The 14440-nt window shown below is 45.4% G+C and overlaps 1 protein-coding gene across 3 annotated transcripts in view; it reads right to left on the bottom strand.

The window, feature by feature from the left end:
* Positions 1–14071, bottom strand: part of epha4l (eph receptor A4, like) — a 63402-nt gene extending 49331 nt beyond the window's left edge. For 2 of the 3 annotated variants that reach the window (XM_022222527.2, XM_022222534.2), the window contains exons 1-3: positions 13791–14071; positions 11953–12020; positions 8852–9515 (exon numbers count right to left, since the gene is read on the bottom strand). In XM_022222527.2, the coding sequence (XP_022078219.1) occupies positions 8852–9515; positions 11953–12020; positions 13791–13887 (829 nt within the window). In that variant the 5' untranslated portion in view covers positions 13888–14071. The remainder of the gene's footprint in view (positions 1–8851; positions 9516–11952; positions 12021–13790) is intronic. The other variant, XM_051957862.1, reaches the window with a different exon arrangement.
* Between the last annotated feature and the right edge of the window lie 369 nt (positions 14072–14440).

Below are 14440 nucleotides of genomic sequence, written 5' to 3'. Positions count from 1 at the left end.
TTAGTTCCACAATCCTAGATGCCCGCTTCACTCTTCCCACTAATCACAACTGTAATTCATGGACATGCTGTCTCCAAAACCGCTTCCTTGCAACAACCTGCATGTATTCCTAGATTCAAATCACACATTGTAAGTGTGTGTGTGTGTGTGTTTTTACAGGGAGAATGAACCAGTGTGCCATTACCTCCGCCACCGTGATTAGAAAAGAGGGATCTCAGCTCATTAAAATGGGCACTGCAGCCAGTCTCAGGGCCCATCAGATTACACAGCGGCCCTTTATTGCAAGGCTTTTTGTCATAACCCCTAACTGATTGCTACGGAGCAGCCTTTGATTTGGCCACTGAACTCTGCACCCTTGGAGAATAAGGATGACGACGAAGGAGGAGAAAAGACCACCTACTATTGGCCCGGTAGGATGGAGGGAGCTCAAGATAGAAATCAGTGGGGAGAAAGAGAGAGGGAGAGATAAAACATTTTCAAGGTGTTTGCAATCAGCCTCCCATTGTCAGACAGTGAGGGAGAGCTGGCCGTCCATCTGAGGAGCTGCTGAGCTGCTTTGTCTCGGGGCTCAGATCGCGCAACGAGATTGGAACGTTAATAGAAGTTTATGATACAGCATGCGATATGCCTGTCGAGACAGATGCACAGAATAAATATAGGACAGATAATAGTTCAGACACACATACTTCATGTCTGTCTACACACACACACACACACACACACACACACACACACACACACACACACACACACACACACACACACACACACACACACATACACAGTCCTCGCAATCAGTAACATATTGCCCTAGATCAAAGGGATTTCCATGCAATGGTGAACCGACGGATGAAGTGCAGAAAAAGCACGGCTGCCAGACTGGAACTAAATCTCTTTCCACTTCACTTCCCCCCTGTGTTTTTTGTCTCTTTTCTCTCTCCCTACCTCCCTCCCTGCTTCCTCATCTCCATCTCCTCCGCTCCTCTTGGCGAGAGAGGTCTGTTCTGCCTCTCTATCGGCACAAAGAAGGTGGCAGAGGCCCTCTTTCTCTTTCATAACCTCTCTCTCTCTCTCTCCAAAACAGTCTACCCATGCCCACTTGATCGCTGTCCACTCCTCCCTCTCCTATCCGTCTTTCTATGCCTATACATCCGTCCATCTCCCCTAACAAACACTGCCTCCTCTCTCCGTCCGCCTGCCAGCCGAGGGAGAAAACGGCGGTGCGGAGGAAAAGAAATCTGAAGTGAGTGAAGGAGAAAGCGAGGGGGCAAGAGAGCAAGAGCGAGAGTGTGCAGGAGTGCAGGAGAAAATGGAGGGAGAAGAAGGGAAACAGTCGGAGGAATGGGGGAACGGCAGGGATGGATAGAAGGAGAGGGGGGTGAAAGGACTGCAGGGTTGTGTTGGTAGAGAGCTGGGGTATTGATTCAGGGCCTTTTGACATGCTAATTTGCTTGCTGACTGCTTTAATCGCTCCCTCTTCCCATCGCGGGCTTCAAAGAGAGGATGCTTTTCAAAAAGATGAGGGCAGAGGAGAGGAGAGGAGAGGAGAGGAGAGGAGAGGAGAGGAGAGGAGAGGAGAGGAGAGGAGAGGAGAGGAGAGGGAAATGTTATCCTTCTAAACCTGCCTTTTTTTTTAACAATTCCATGGCACATATGTCGCCAATGCCAGTTGACAACCATGTTAGCTGCACTGTAAAAACAGAGCACACTGTATCTTTGCTGTTCAAATAAAACCCTGCACCTGTAATTTATATAACTTAGAACTTGAAAGATGAACTAAATGCTGAGTTTTCTTTTAAAAGCTGGAAACAAGAGTTCAAAAACGGAGCAGATTATCTGAAAAATGCATCGTTTCAACGTTAAAACCAGTTTCCATTAACAGTTGACATACCGGAGATACATGGTTTACATTTGTGCAAGATATGCAGCAATTGATAACAGCCTGCGAATGCTGGGCACTCTGACAACTATTACATTTGGACACTGAACACAAAATTTCATGGATTTATTCATTTCTTTCCTCCAAGATGTTCCTGGAACTGTCACATCACTTGCCACAGTTAGTTTTCATTTTTTTCCCAGCTTTTTAGCTCATTTATTTATTTCGGTATACTGCTTTGTTACCATGTAAAAGCAAAAGTAAGAGTCAAATTCATTTAGCAACACTTGGCACAATTTTCTCAGTTTTCCTGTGTGACTAAGCTGCATAATCAAGAAACCAAATAAAGCGCAGACTGCAGCTGATTTTATGGTCTTTTCTTTGGAAAACAACTTTGAATCTGTTAATGCTTTAATTATGATAAGATAGGGATCATTTTACCAATGTAAATTAGCCTTTTGGGGGAATTTAAATGGCACCTGTTGCTATTTACAGACAGGTGACAAATTAAAGGAAAATGCTGAACCCTTGAACCCTACAGTGAGGAGATCCGGTGGCTCTGTTAAGCCTTGATTATACTCTCCCTTGTGGCTGCGCAGCTGCGGACACTACTGACGCATAGTTCTTGCAATTATACTTCTTTCTGGATTGCCTGGAGGACTTCATTCTATATATATATATATATATATATATATATATATATATATATATATATATATATATATACTGTAAATCACAATCTACATGTTCCAGACATGGACACTACTGCCCTTGTAGTGTAGTAGGCCAGAAATTCTGTCCTTCAGGTAGACAAAGGGGTTTGCATGGACTCTCATTGTGTTCTATCCTTCTGTAGAGTTGCAAAGTCTTGGAGGATCAATGCCAAGGAGGACTAAAGCTGTTCTGGTGGCGCATTTCCTTGTTAAGGTGCTTTATGTTGTTTTTTCCCCATAATTTGTTAGCCGTCTGTGAGACTATTCAGAAATATTACCTTGATGTCATTCCACTGACAGTTTCACATACTATTTAGTCTAATACCCTGCGTTAAAATCATATTTCCTATTAAACAACTGAAGTTGAAATCATTATTTCAAATACAGTTTGACAGCTCTTTCATTCAACAAGTGTCGACTCCGTGAAACGAGGCACACCAGGAAATTCTGACTTGATTTTTATAGGGAAAAATGAGGGCTCAAAACTCCACACGAGATAAATGACTTAAAGATGGATGTCTGTGGCAGCGCAGTCGCACACGCTGCGGTGTAGCTGGCGCTGGGGGAGCACCACGACCATCAGCCCGGGTCACGCTCGATCACCGGCGGCTTCCTGCCCCAAACAGGGCACCGTGAGGGGAAATAAAGAGGGGCGATGAGTGTTGAGAACTGCAAAAGGAACAAACACAGGGGCAGGACGGCAGCCCGAGCAGGAAAAACATTTCAGCACCTCAGCTAATGACGACTGAATTACAGCCACCAGCTCCCCTCCTCCGCCCCCCCAGCCAGAAGATTTGCGTGTGTTGAGAGGACTTTTTTTTTCTTCATCATTTGAGGAGCAAAACAAGAACGGAACATTAAAAAATGCTTTAAGTGACTACTTCAGCAGGAGGGGGAGGGCGGCAGAGGATTGCTCGTGAGACATTTTGTCCTCTCTTTCTGTATCTGTTGTTCTTTCCTGCTCTCCGTTGGTAATAGATTCTCCGTCTCTATTCAGCAGCACAAAATGAGCCTCTCCGGTGGCAGGCAGAGTGATGAGTATATTCACCTCCATTCTGCTGCACTCTGCTCAGCTCGGCTCAGGGAGTGTGTCTGCTAAAGCATACTAAAGAGTGAGTGTGAGTGTGTGTGTAGCATCTGCTGCACACATATATATCTGTGTATTCTGAGGCCATCACTTAACGTGTAATTTTCCACGTGTGTGTGCTCAGATATTCGAGTTTTCTTGCATAAGCAGTTTGAGCGTGTACAAATGTCTGCATGTGTATGAGGCGGTACGGGCGCGTCGCTTCCTAAAATGTCCCTCTGCGTGCGCCTGGGTGTTTGTTGCAGGGGTTTGTGTGCACGCTCACGTGCGCGTTTGTTGCGGGGGGATTGACGGGTGATGATGTTTAGTGTGCAGCTCGTCGCCGCCTCCCTCCCAACACTGAAGGTAATCTCATTATTCAGCCCACTTCCTGCTGCTGCCACCAGAGTCAGGCTGACAAACACTAACCACCTCGACGGCCGGCGCAGAGAGGAGCGGAAAGAAAGAAAAGGATGAGGAGGAGAGAAAACAAGACAGTGTGAATGGGTGAAAATTGCTAACAGAAACTAAGCAGTAAAAATGGAAGGGATATAAAAAGAGAAAGTGACATATGAAAAGAGAAAAACATGCATAAAGAGCCACCGAAGCAACAGGAAATTTTGAAGAGAGAGAATAAACAAGCGAGTGAGCAACGGAGAAGACCTAAAAGGAGATGCAAATACCTAATTTGTGTATATGCAGAGGAGAAGGAGGAGGAAGAGGAAAACAGGAGGGGGGAAGGAGAAGGAAAACGAGGGACTGTGTGTGTGTGTGTATTTAAAGCCATCGGGGACCGGAGGGCTAAATAGAATTACGTGGTGAATTTAGAATGATGCTCCCAAGTGCATATTTAACACTGTCAACAGAGGGGGGAGAGAGAATGGGAGACCTAGATTCACAGACACAATGAGAGGAGCACCGGAGAGAAACTTCATCCCTAAAACCTCCTAATCCAACACCAATGAGAGTTTCCAGCTCAGCAAAGACTGCTGGGAATAGAGCAGGAGGGGAGGGAGGGACCCTCAGGTGAGAAAATACACTGATCACACACTGACATCACAGTCCTGCAGCAATCACACACACACAAACAAGTTTCAAGGAAATACACGTGGCTATCATGAAAATTAAGGTTGAGATAATGGAATCTTAAAGTGAAATGCAGATATTGTTCCTCTCTGGGTTGTTGTAATGTAACATTTACATTAAGCATAGTTTGTTTTTGTGCATAAGCATTAACAAAAGTTGATACAAAATTCATTTTAATGTAAAACTGAACAGAAATACTGAAGGAAAAGTATTTAAAAATAGTTTGCTTAAGTTTCTGAAGAAATGTTTGCTCACAATAAGATTTGTGTGTGTGTGTGTTTGTACTTTTATTACTCATGTTAAGGCGACATAAATCTGTTTACAGTCACATTGTGGGAACCCGCCTCTCTTTTGGAAACAAAAAAGCAATTCTCATAACATAAATCATTAAATTTTAGTATGAAAATCTAGTATAGTGGTTTGGGTTATGGGAAGTCCCTGTTAAATCAATGTCAGCCCATTTAATGTCCCCTGAAGCCTCAATTATTTTATTTATTTTTTTGACCATATCTGCATTTTGTCTGGTCTTCAACCATCAATGTAAATCAATCACTATGGGATTAGTCAGTTTAAGTCAATTTTTTCAGAAAAAAAATCTCTGATATCAGTTTCTTTAATATGAATATTGTCTAGTTTCCTTCCACCTTTATGACTGTAAACTGAATGTCTGTGGGTTGTGGACAAAACAAAACATCTGAGGGCATCATCTTGTGCTTTTGGAAACACTGACATTTTTAAACCAACAAAAGTGAAGAGAAAATAATCAACAGATTAAACAACAATGGAAATTATCATCCACTTTAAATGGGTCGTCTGGGGGTTCAGACTTGGTTTTAGGTTTGAGGCTAGAATCTGGTTTCGGTTAGAGGTTGGTTTAGGCATTTAGTTGTGACAGTTGAGGTTATGATAAGCAGCTTGGAAATGCATTATGTCAGCAGGAGGCTCACTATGAAGTACAAACATGTTTGCATGTGTGACAGGAGTGGATGGGGTGGTGGGGGGCTGGTTCACAGCTCAAGCATGAGCTAGCAGTCGGCAGTGTCAAAAGCGTCTGTCGGCTTCACACTTCAACCAAGCTAAATCCTCAACAAACACACACACCAACAAATACCACTTTAACGGAAATACACACACACACACAGACACACACACACGCACACACACAACTTGAAATGTGCTGATTTTCTTGAGAAGGGACTTCATCGCTCTGTGGAGGCAAAGTGCTGCCGGAGCACTCTGTCGGTCACTCAGTGACAAAAAAGCAGTTAAGGTAATTATCATTTCCCCATAATGGTGTATATAATTCTCACTAATCTCTCCCTCCCACCACCTCATCAACACTCCTGCACCTCCAACAGTAGCTAACCCCTCACCAGATGAGGAGCGAGAGGACGCCCTGACCCCCACCTCGCCTACAGAGCAGGAGGGAAGTAGTTAACAGGGAAAGGGATCCCAACTGCAAACAGAGTCCCCTCTCGCTTTAGATCAGGGGGGCCCCTTGGCCCTCAGTGCCCCGGTTGTCCCTCTTGCCTTGGCCCTGAGACTACACCCTGGCCACCTTTGGTCTGCATCGAGCACAGATGCACATACACACTCCCCACTGCAGCTGTCAAAACTCTGACGTCTTAATCAATCCTGGATCCACGACCCTGTCAGACGCAGCAGAAAGATGGATGCAGAAGGGGACGACCCCTGACCCCTGCCAGGGGTGGAGAATACAGCTCCTACGTACCCCGCCGGCTCCCCCTCTACCTCTTTTCCCCCCAAACATCACCACCCCAAACAATGATGGAGGAGAGCCCATTCATCCTGGGCTGGGAACCAGGGGCCAAGGCGCCCTTGTAACCCCGCACGTACACGAGACAAGAACAGACACACAGGCATGCTAACACACACATACTCACACAACTGGGCTGCATAGAGAAACTTTAAAAGAAGGGGCTTCAACTTTATCAAGCCACCTAGTGTGAGCATGGGCTCACACTAGTACGCTTGCTGAAACTTTTTCATATGTCAAAAAATAGTAACACACATCTAAACCACAACTCCCTCTTTATCCACCCTTCCCCCAAAACAAGCTTCTGTTTAAGGGCCTTGGTCAGCATGGCCATAGAGGGGTCCCATAGAGCCTGTCACATTGGGGAATATTAACCAGCTCATCAGTGCACTTGAAGACCAACAGTGGCCAGCACCTTTTAACCCTTGAGTCACTGCAGCTGAACCACGATGACGCCACAGTGTGAACACAATACATGTTATGCAGCCACCAACTGCAAGTGAAATGTAAAAAGAAAAAAAAAACTACAAAGAGTGTAACTGTAGCTAAAAGTGAATGGAGTGGCTCTGCTGGCACTGCAAACTTAAACAAACCCCAGGAGATGCAGTGATATCTGAGCTAAATGGATATATTGGCTTGAGAAGCAATAGTTGCAGTGCCAGGGTGGCAAACACTCAGAGACTGCATTAGTCATATAAAATCAAGGCTACCAAATCCTTTCCTGCCTTCTGTGGAGGGTTACAGCTATTTATCTCAGCAGGAATTAAAGGGGAGATATAAGGAGCTGACGTTGTGATATACAGTATGAGATCAGGGTTCTCATTCTGGTTTGAATCGTGAGAGGTTACTGTAGTAAACTGTGTAGTAGAAAAACAGAGATTTACTTAAAGTCTGTAGCTAAGTAAGCTGTGGTTTCTGTCCCTCAACCCTAAATTTCTGTCTGCTTGTCTGAAGCTGACCCCAAAGACAGAACGTGGCCAGATCCATCTGAAGCTAGCAACAGAGGACATGGCAGTATTCTTATGTCGTTTGATGCACTGTTGTTTTTTTATTGGCAAATCCGCACTGCAGAACACACACAAACCCATCTGTGACTACTTGAACCCCTTTTCCTTCCCCACCCCCAAGCAGCCAGTGGTACCCTTAAATCACCAGCCCTGTTTGTCACGCAATTAGTGCGCCGAGATAAAGGCTCCCTCGTAAATTAGGAGAGGTGTAGTGGTCCGTCCCCTTGTTAATCACCCGTGCCCAGCCTCTGACCCCTCGCTGCTGCGGCCCACTGCTTTTTGTGTGTGATGGCGGTGGGTGGCGGGTGGAGTTTACCAATAAACTATCATGGCAGAATTGGCATCCGCTCATCTGGCCAGCTTACAATTGTGCCCGGGCTTTGCAGAGGGCTGAATGTGATCCACAAAACAGCTGGTGAATGCTGCTTGAAGCTAGTAACAATACCGTGCTGTATACATAACGTACAATCTATTGGGTGCAATGAAGCAAGCAAATTAAATTAGAATAGAAATTGCAAAAAAAACAAAAACAAATGCCATTTAACAACAGCAAAAGCTATAAACTTCTAAAATAAGACATTCAGGAGCATCTATTGGCAAGCGTTTACTGGGTGCTTTGAATTCACCAACTTGCTCCTGATTTGAAAAACCTGTGGAAGGAGGTGCTCTGCAGTGACCTTAAAACCTCATCAAACAGCCTCCTATAGGATCACGGCAAACCGAGACGAGAATAATCGTCCACATAGGTCCATTCCCCACTACCAAATAGCACTATTTCAACCCCATCTCACAGCTGTGTATTTTTACTCCTTTCATACCTGCTCGGAATTATAAACTCTTTCTCTCCCCTTCTCCTCGTTTAAAGCTGTCTATCTCTTTTCCCAGCTCTGGGCTCCATTGGGAGCAAGAGAAAGAGCAGGTGGGGGGGTGAAAGACACAGCGGTAGTGCAAACCAGTTGGAGCTCTACCCTCCTCTCCTGGTGTCACCAGTTCTCCTGGGATGCATCCCATTGCACAACACCTCCCAGTGGGCCTGCTAATTACTCCATTTACAGTCATCATTGCCTCTATCACCCAAGCAGACACTGGAAAGAAGACTGTGGAGAGTGGGAGAGCGAGGAGATAAAAACATCCAACAGAGTGCAAGGTGGGTGAATTGAGGAAGGGAGGAGAGGGAAGGACAAAGAGAACAAAACAAGGATGATAAAGACAAAGAAACAGACAGGAAGGGGAGAAATTACACAGGGAGGATATTGTAAGGGTAGGCAAAATTGGAGGAGAAAGAAGGGACTAAAAACACAGAAACAAATGTTAGTTCTTTACCTTGGCATTCTGCATTTCGCTCCTCATATCCAGGGTTGCACAGGCAGTTCCCAATGGGCACCAGCCACTCTCCATCAGCCCCGCAGTACATCTTGGGAACCTCCTTCTCCTCTGAATTATCCACGCATGAGCCACGAACTTCCACAAGCGAGGAAGTATCGGCCCCAGTGATGGTGTCTGGAAACTGGGCCAAGTTACGCACAGCTAGAGGACACTTCTTGTAGAAGACCCTGACAGAAACGAGCGCAATGCACGCTCCAACATCCTGGAAGGCCAAATAGAAACCCTTGCGGGTCAAGGCTCCCACATCCCGGACTTCAGTGTTCAGCTTCATGATACGGTCGCCGATGTCCACCTGAGTGAAGCTCTCGTCTGCAGCGATGGTGTCTATCTTGCCGAACTGGTTCTCACGGATGTAGCGCTCTTTGTCATTGTTGGACTCATAGTAGTAAAGATTGAAGGTTTCCTTGCAGGTTCCCATGACTCCCGGGAGGCTGTTGCAGTCTCGGAGGGTGAACTTGATCTCGATGTAGACACGCTGGGCACCTCCACGGGGGATCCAGTCGGTGCGGAGCCAGTTGTTCTGACTGGGCTCCATGACATTACACACCTGGTACGTCCGAATGGGGATGTTCTTTTCATCCATAATACTCACTTCCTCCCACTGGGGAAAGGAAACATTAAAAATGTTACAAGCATACCCTTAAACTTTATTAAATTTGCAGTCTGCTTACTGAATTACTCATGTCCCAAGTCATAACTAAAGAAACGGTAAAAAAAAAAAAACGGTATTAAAGCATTACAGCCACATTGTTAAAGGTTAACAACATCTGAGAGTTATCAGAAACAAATGGCCTCCTAATTAAAATGGCATATGCAGGTATTACACATGACTGGGAGCTGATTTAGGCCAAGAATGAGCGATGCAGCGCAAAAGAGCATTTTGTTAGTTCAGTCAATATCTGGGTCTCAGCAGAGCAATTAATTGAAAGCTAAAGTTAATGCATATTTTATGAATGACACCTAATAGACTTGTTAGGTCCTAATGTGAAATCATAAATATATTAATATTCATCACTTCTCCTCCACTATGAGAGAGGAAATGTGTAATTAGTTCTATGCCTCGCGGATGCCTACAGTTCAATTACTTGAGGAGTGGTATGCAAAATCCTCTTCACAAACACTGACAGGGCCACAAGGTTCAGGGCATTAGAGTAGGTGAAAACGAGCAAATGCAAAGACGGGATAAAGCGGATGCAAAGAGTCTCGAGTAAAATGCTAATGATCTAATGCGTGTCTGCTTTCCATCGGCATACATGATCTGGACTGAGCAACAGAGGCACACATGTCCACTGATGTTAGCATGAGCTCACAGCAGAGAGGGAGACATGGAGCATGGATTACGTTATCCAGCGCGGCCTGGCTTATTTTTGCCGAGAGTGAATGTTTGTTTTACTTATGATAAAGTTCCCCTCTCGACAGAGCACCGCTGAGCAAATACGAACATGTCTTGAGAGGCTCAAAGCAGTGTGTTCCCTTAAGTTTTGAACCGTGTGTTTTAAATAGAGACTTTGACTCAGCTCAGCTGTAAACAAGAGCAGACAGGCCTTTGGCTGCCGTAGCTTCAACCATTTAGAAAACTGTGTGAGAAAAAAACCCATAATGGGACAATGGAAGATGTGGGTTATTCTGCCAGATCTGACTTGATGCCTTATCATAAACAATCTGGATTAAAGCCTTATTTCCCCCGAGTAGAGTGGGATAATGCTAAACATAGCTGTGGCTGTATGATTTGACAAAATGTCTATCATTCCCTGCTGTTCCATTCCACTTTGCTCTCTTCCTTTAGCCCCCCTTTTGTTGTGGAAATCAAGCTGCGCTGAGATAAGGCTGCACCTTTCCCCGATAGCAGGAAAGAGGGAGAATAAGGCCAATTGGTCATAATGAGAGGGTGAATGCAGGCCTGCCGGGGCTGCCAGGACCCTGTCAATCACTTGTTTGTGATAAAATGGCTGAGGGGAGAACCTGACTGCAGCACAGACCAAGTTCTTTTCGGAAAAGGCTTGCAAGCAGCGCCTGCAACAGCTGCACACGGTGAAATTCTGTCCCTCTGGGTTCATACTCATTAGCTGACATGATTGTTGCTAATTTGTATTAATTTTCATAAAACATTGAAAGGCTCACTTGTGCTCATCATCACATTTGTGCAAGTAGAACAAATGGAGGAGTGATTGCTGAGTGACAATTATTAATTCAGGCGTTCTATAGGATCAGATTTAGACTTGGCTGAGGCTCGACATGTGCCTGAGCCTTTCCCTATATTTGATGCCTGTGGCCACTGTGAGACCCAATGCAGCCCATATTCTTTCTCTTATCAGAACTACTGTAGATACCCCAATTAGGCTGAGAGATCACGCATTTGCTTGACCCTATTCCCTGTTGCTTTATAGCTGGTCGTCCTGCAGCGAGAGCTGAAACCCGCTGCACTTTCCCCCTTATTCATCCATTCCAAAGGACCCTCTCTCAGCTGCCAAGTTCCTCTCTCTCCCGCTCCCTCTTTCTGTGCAACTCAATGGTGGAAAGGGATATAAAGTTTCTCCACAAAGACCGATTCAATCCACCGTCTATTCAGGAAACCTGACGCCCGCTGCAGTATCGGCCCCTGCATCTGACCATTACAGAGTGGTTAGAGAGAAGTGGAGCGGGGAGAAAGAGGAGCAGGGGTTGGGGGTGAGGGGGTGCCTATACACTGATGGTTCTCAAAGTGGATTCCGGGACCCCATGGGGTCCTGGAGGGTGTTCCAGAGGGCCTCTATGTACAACAAAACTGCTGTTTCTAATTCATCCATATTTTAGTGTACTGTAGAAGAAATTATTTCACCCTGAGCTAACATCCTTCCGGTACAGACACATGCACAATAAGTGATCAACAAAGATATTCCCATACAGGGCTCACCAGGACAAAATCTTATCAAAGGGGGCTGTGTATCTATTTGGCGGTTCACTCCACAGCTCCTGCCAATAATGGATATTATCTCTCTATTTTTGCTCAATAGGGGACCATGCGTCCTAACAAGGGGACACTTCTTTGCAGAACTTACCCCTCCTTCTGTCGGGTTGGCGACCCATCCCAGCTCCCCCTGTACAGATCTGGAGTCCAATAACGTGACTGGAAAACAAGAATGAGAGAAGTGAGCATGCAGTCTGAGACCATCCACACAACATCCGCATTGGCATATATAATCCAATTAGGCCCTAACACTCTGAGGGAGAAAAATGGCTTCCTATTTTTTTAATGAATAGAAAGAGCAGTTAAAGCGATTTATCAAGTAGGGAAATATCCTTATGATGAATATCAGTGCAGGGAGAGAATGAAAACTACAGGCCACACAGACTTAAACGGTGTATTTGTAGATGTTTTGTTCTGCGTAATGTCCCGCTGCGTCCTGCAGACGTCGTTTTGATTGATTTTCGTTAAGAAAACGATTTTCTAGAGATGACAAAAGGCGTTTCCAACAGTGTCTTTCAAATAATGATTTTTCCATTTGCTCACCATGGGCTTTAAGCGGGTTTGATTGGAGCTCTGTGCGCAAACTTGGACGTTAAAGAACAAAAGCATGTAAGATAGCTCCGATACAGGGACAATAATACACAATTATCTCCAGAGAAAAAGTAAAATACTCTTCATGTGAGGCATGAATTTAAAATATTTTTGACTAATTTAAACGTAAATTGCACAGAGCACTTGAAAATTTTAGGATTGTTTTGAATTCGGTGCGCGTAAAATCCTTAATGAACTGCTCAGTATAGGATTATATAAATAAATAAGTCCGATATTTAACGCCATAGAATAAATTATAAGGAACAATGCAGACTCGATTTGAAAACTGAAATATTTGTTAGAGATGTACAAACTGAGCCCGTGGTGCATTGCTGGGGACTTTTTTCAAACAGCTTTGCTCCGCCGAGCAGGACAGACAGAAAAAGCACAGCTCTGCAGGACGCAGACATGCATCTAATGAGGCTGTTTTAAATCAAACTAAATATTGAGTTAACTACTGTTTGCAATAGAACGTGAGATATTAACTATAGTGGGCCTAACATTTCGTATTTGGATCGCCTTCATTGCGCCCCGGGACTCCGTGCAGGCAACCCCAGTCCCGAAACCCTCCGAGCTCTATTTAGTGAAGGACACACCAGGCTCGGACATTTCAAACATCCTGCTCTTTATTATTGGATGCTTTTCTGTCTCCTAAACATTCATAGAACAGAGAATAGTCGAAATCTTTTATTGACTGGTTGTAAAGACTCTCTAATTCGGTGTATTTGTGGTGCGCAAAGCAGCACATTTCAACTTTTGGAATTGGTTTTAAATTCGAATTCCTCCACGACAACACAATGTGACAGCAGGAGCGATCACTGCGAACAATTCTGAAATTGATGGATTAAGAGCTGCTCGGTCAGTCGGATGTGTGTCTGATTTGCGTATCTCCCTCTGACTTGTAAATTCACTTTTTTTCCTCTTCGACTCGTGTCCGTTTATGTAAATGCTTCGCAACATTAAATTGCTTTCTGGGCAAAGATCGTCTTGACCTTCGCTCTCTCTCTCTCTCTCTCTCCGAGACAAACCAGAACGCATCGGGGCTACAAGTATTCCCAGTCTTTCGGCAGCTGGCACGATCCAAGCCTGAGTCGAGAGCACGACAGCCGATGCGCATTTGGACAGCCACTTCTCATTCCACTTTCGTTCGCGTAAAAACCCTGCAAAAGTGGCTGCGTAAAGGTGACCGCCGGTGTTTTCCTTCGTTAAACTCATCGTGGCTCTGCGCACTCGCGACTAGGGGCCACGGAACGAGGCTCCGCGGCGCAAACAGGCACAGACACGGAGCGGGGATGAAGTCACAAGTCCGCGGCAGTTCTTTACTCCCAACAACCTTACCTTCATTTGGGGGGTATATCCGTGCCGACGAAACAAATGTAGAAATCCCAGAAATAAGAAAGGTGGCCGTGAACAAAATCCCTGCCATGAGTGCCATTTGTGTCGTTGTTCCGTTTTTCTCTCCTCTTTTTCTTTCGTTGCTCTTCTCCCAGGTCCTGCTCTCTCTCTCTCACTCGCTCCCTCTCTCTCCCTCTCTCTCTCTCTCCCAGCGGAATATGGGTTTGAAGCGGACAGGGGGAGAGAAACGCACCGAGCGCTCGGCTCCACAGCCAGGAGGCGGGTCTACTCTGTGCGCTCTGACGCGGACCCCGTCAATCCATATAGGAAACGGAATGGACAAAGAGGGGGGCAAATAATCATTAACTGCCCCCCTTGGCACCCCCAAAACATCCCACTGTCTCATTTACCATCGGACACCGTAGTCACACAAACACACACACACGCACACGATGAGGTGGTGATTACTGGAGGTGGCATTTCTCCAAGTCGTTTCCCATGCAGGTACACAGGCGAGGTGAAAGCCACCATGTGTCTGCGAGTGTCATACTGACATTACAAAAACAAAGTGTTGGAGGACTTATCTCCTTTTTGTCACCCATGAAAACGAGCTGAGAGTGTGTTTGTGCGCGCACAGCTTGGATTCCACACAC

This window comes from Acanthochromis polyacanthus, chromosome 13, assembly GCF_021347895.1.
Source record: "Acanthochromis polyacanthus isolate Apoly-LR-REF ecotype Palm Island chromosome 13, KAUST_Apoly_ChrSc, whole genome shotgun sequence".
Lineage (NCBI taxonomy): Eukaryota > Metazoa > Chordata > Actinopteri > Pomacentridae > Acanthochromis > Acanthochromis polyacanthus.
The sequence above is the reverse complement of the archived record's forward strand: the minus strand, read 5'-3'. Positions and strand labels throughout refer to the sequence as shown.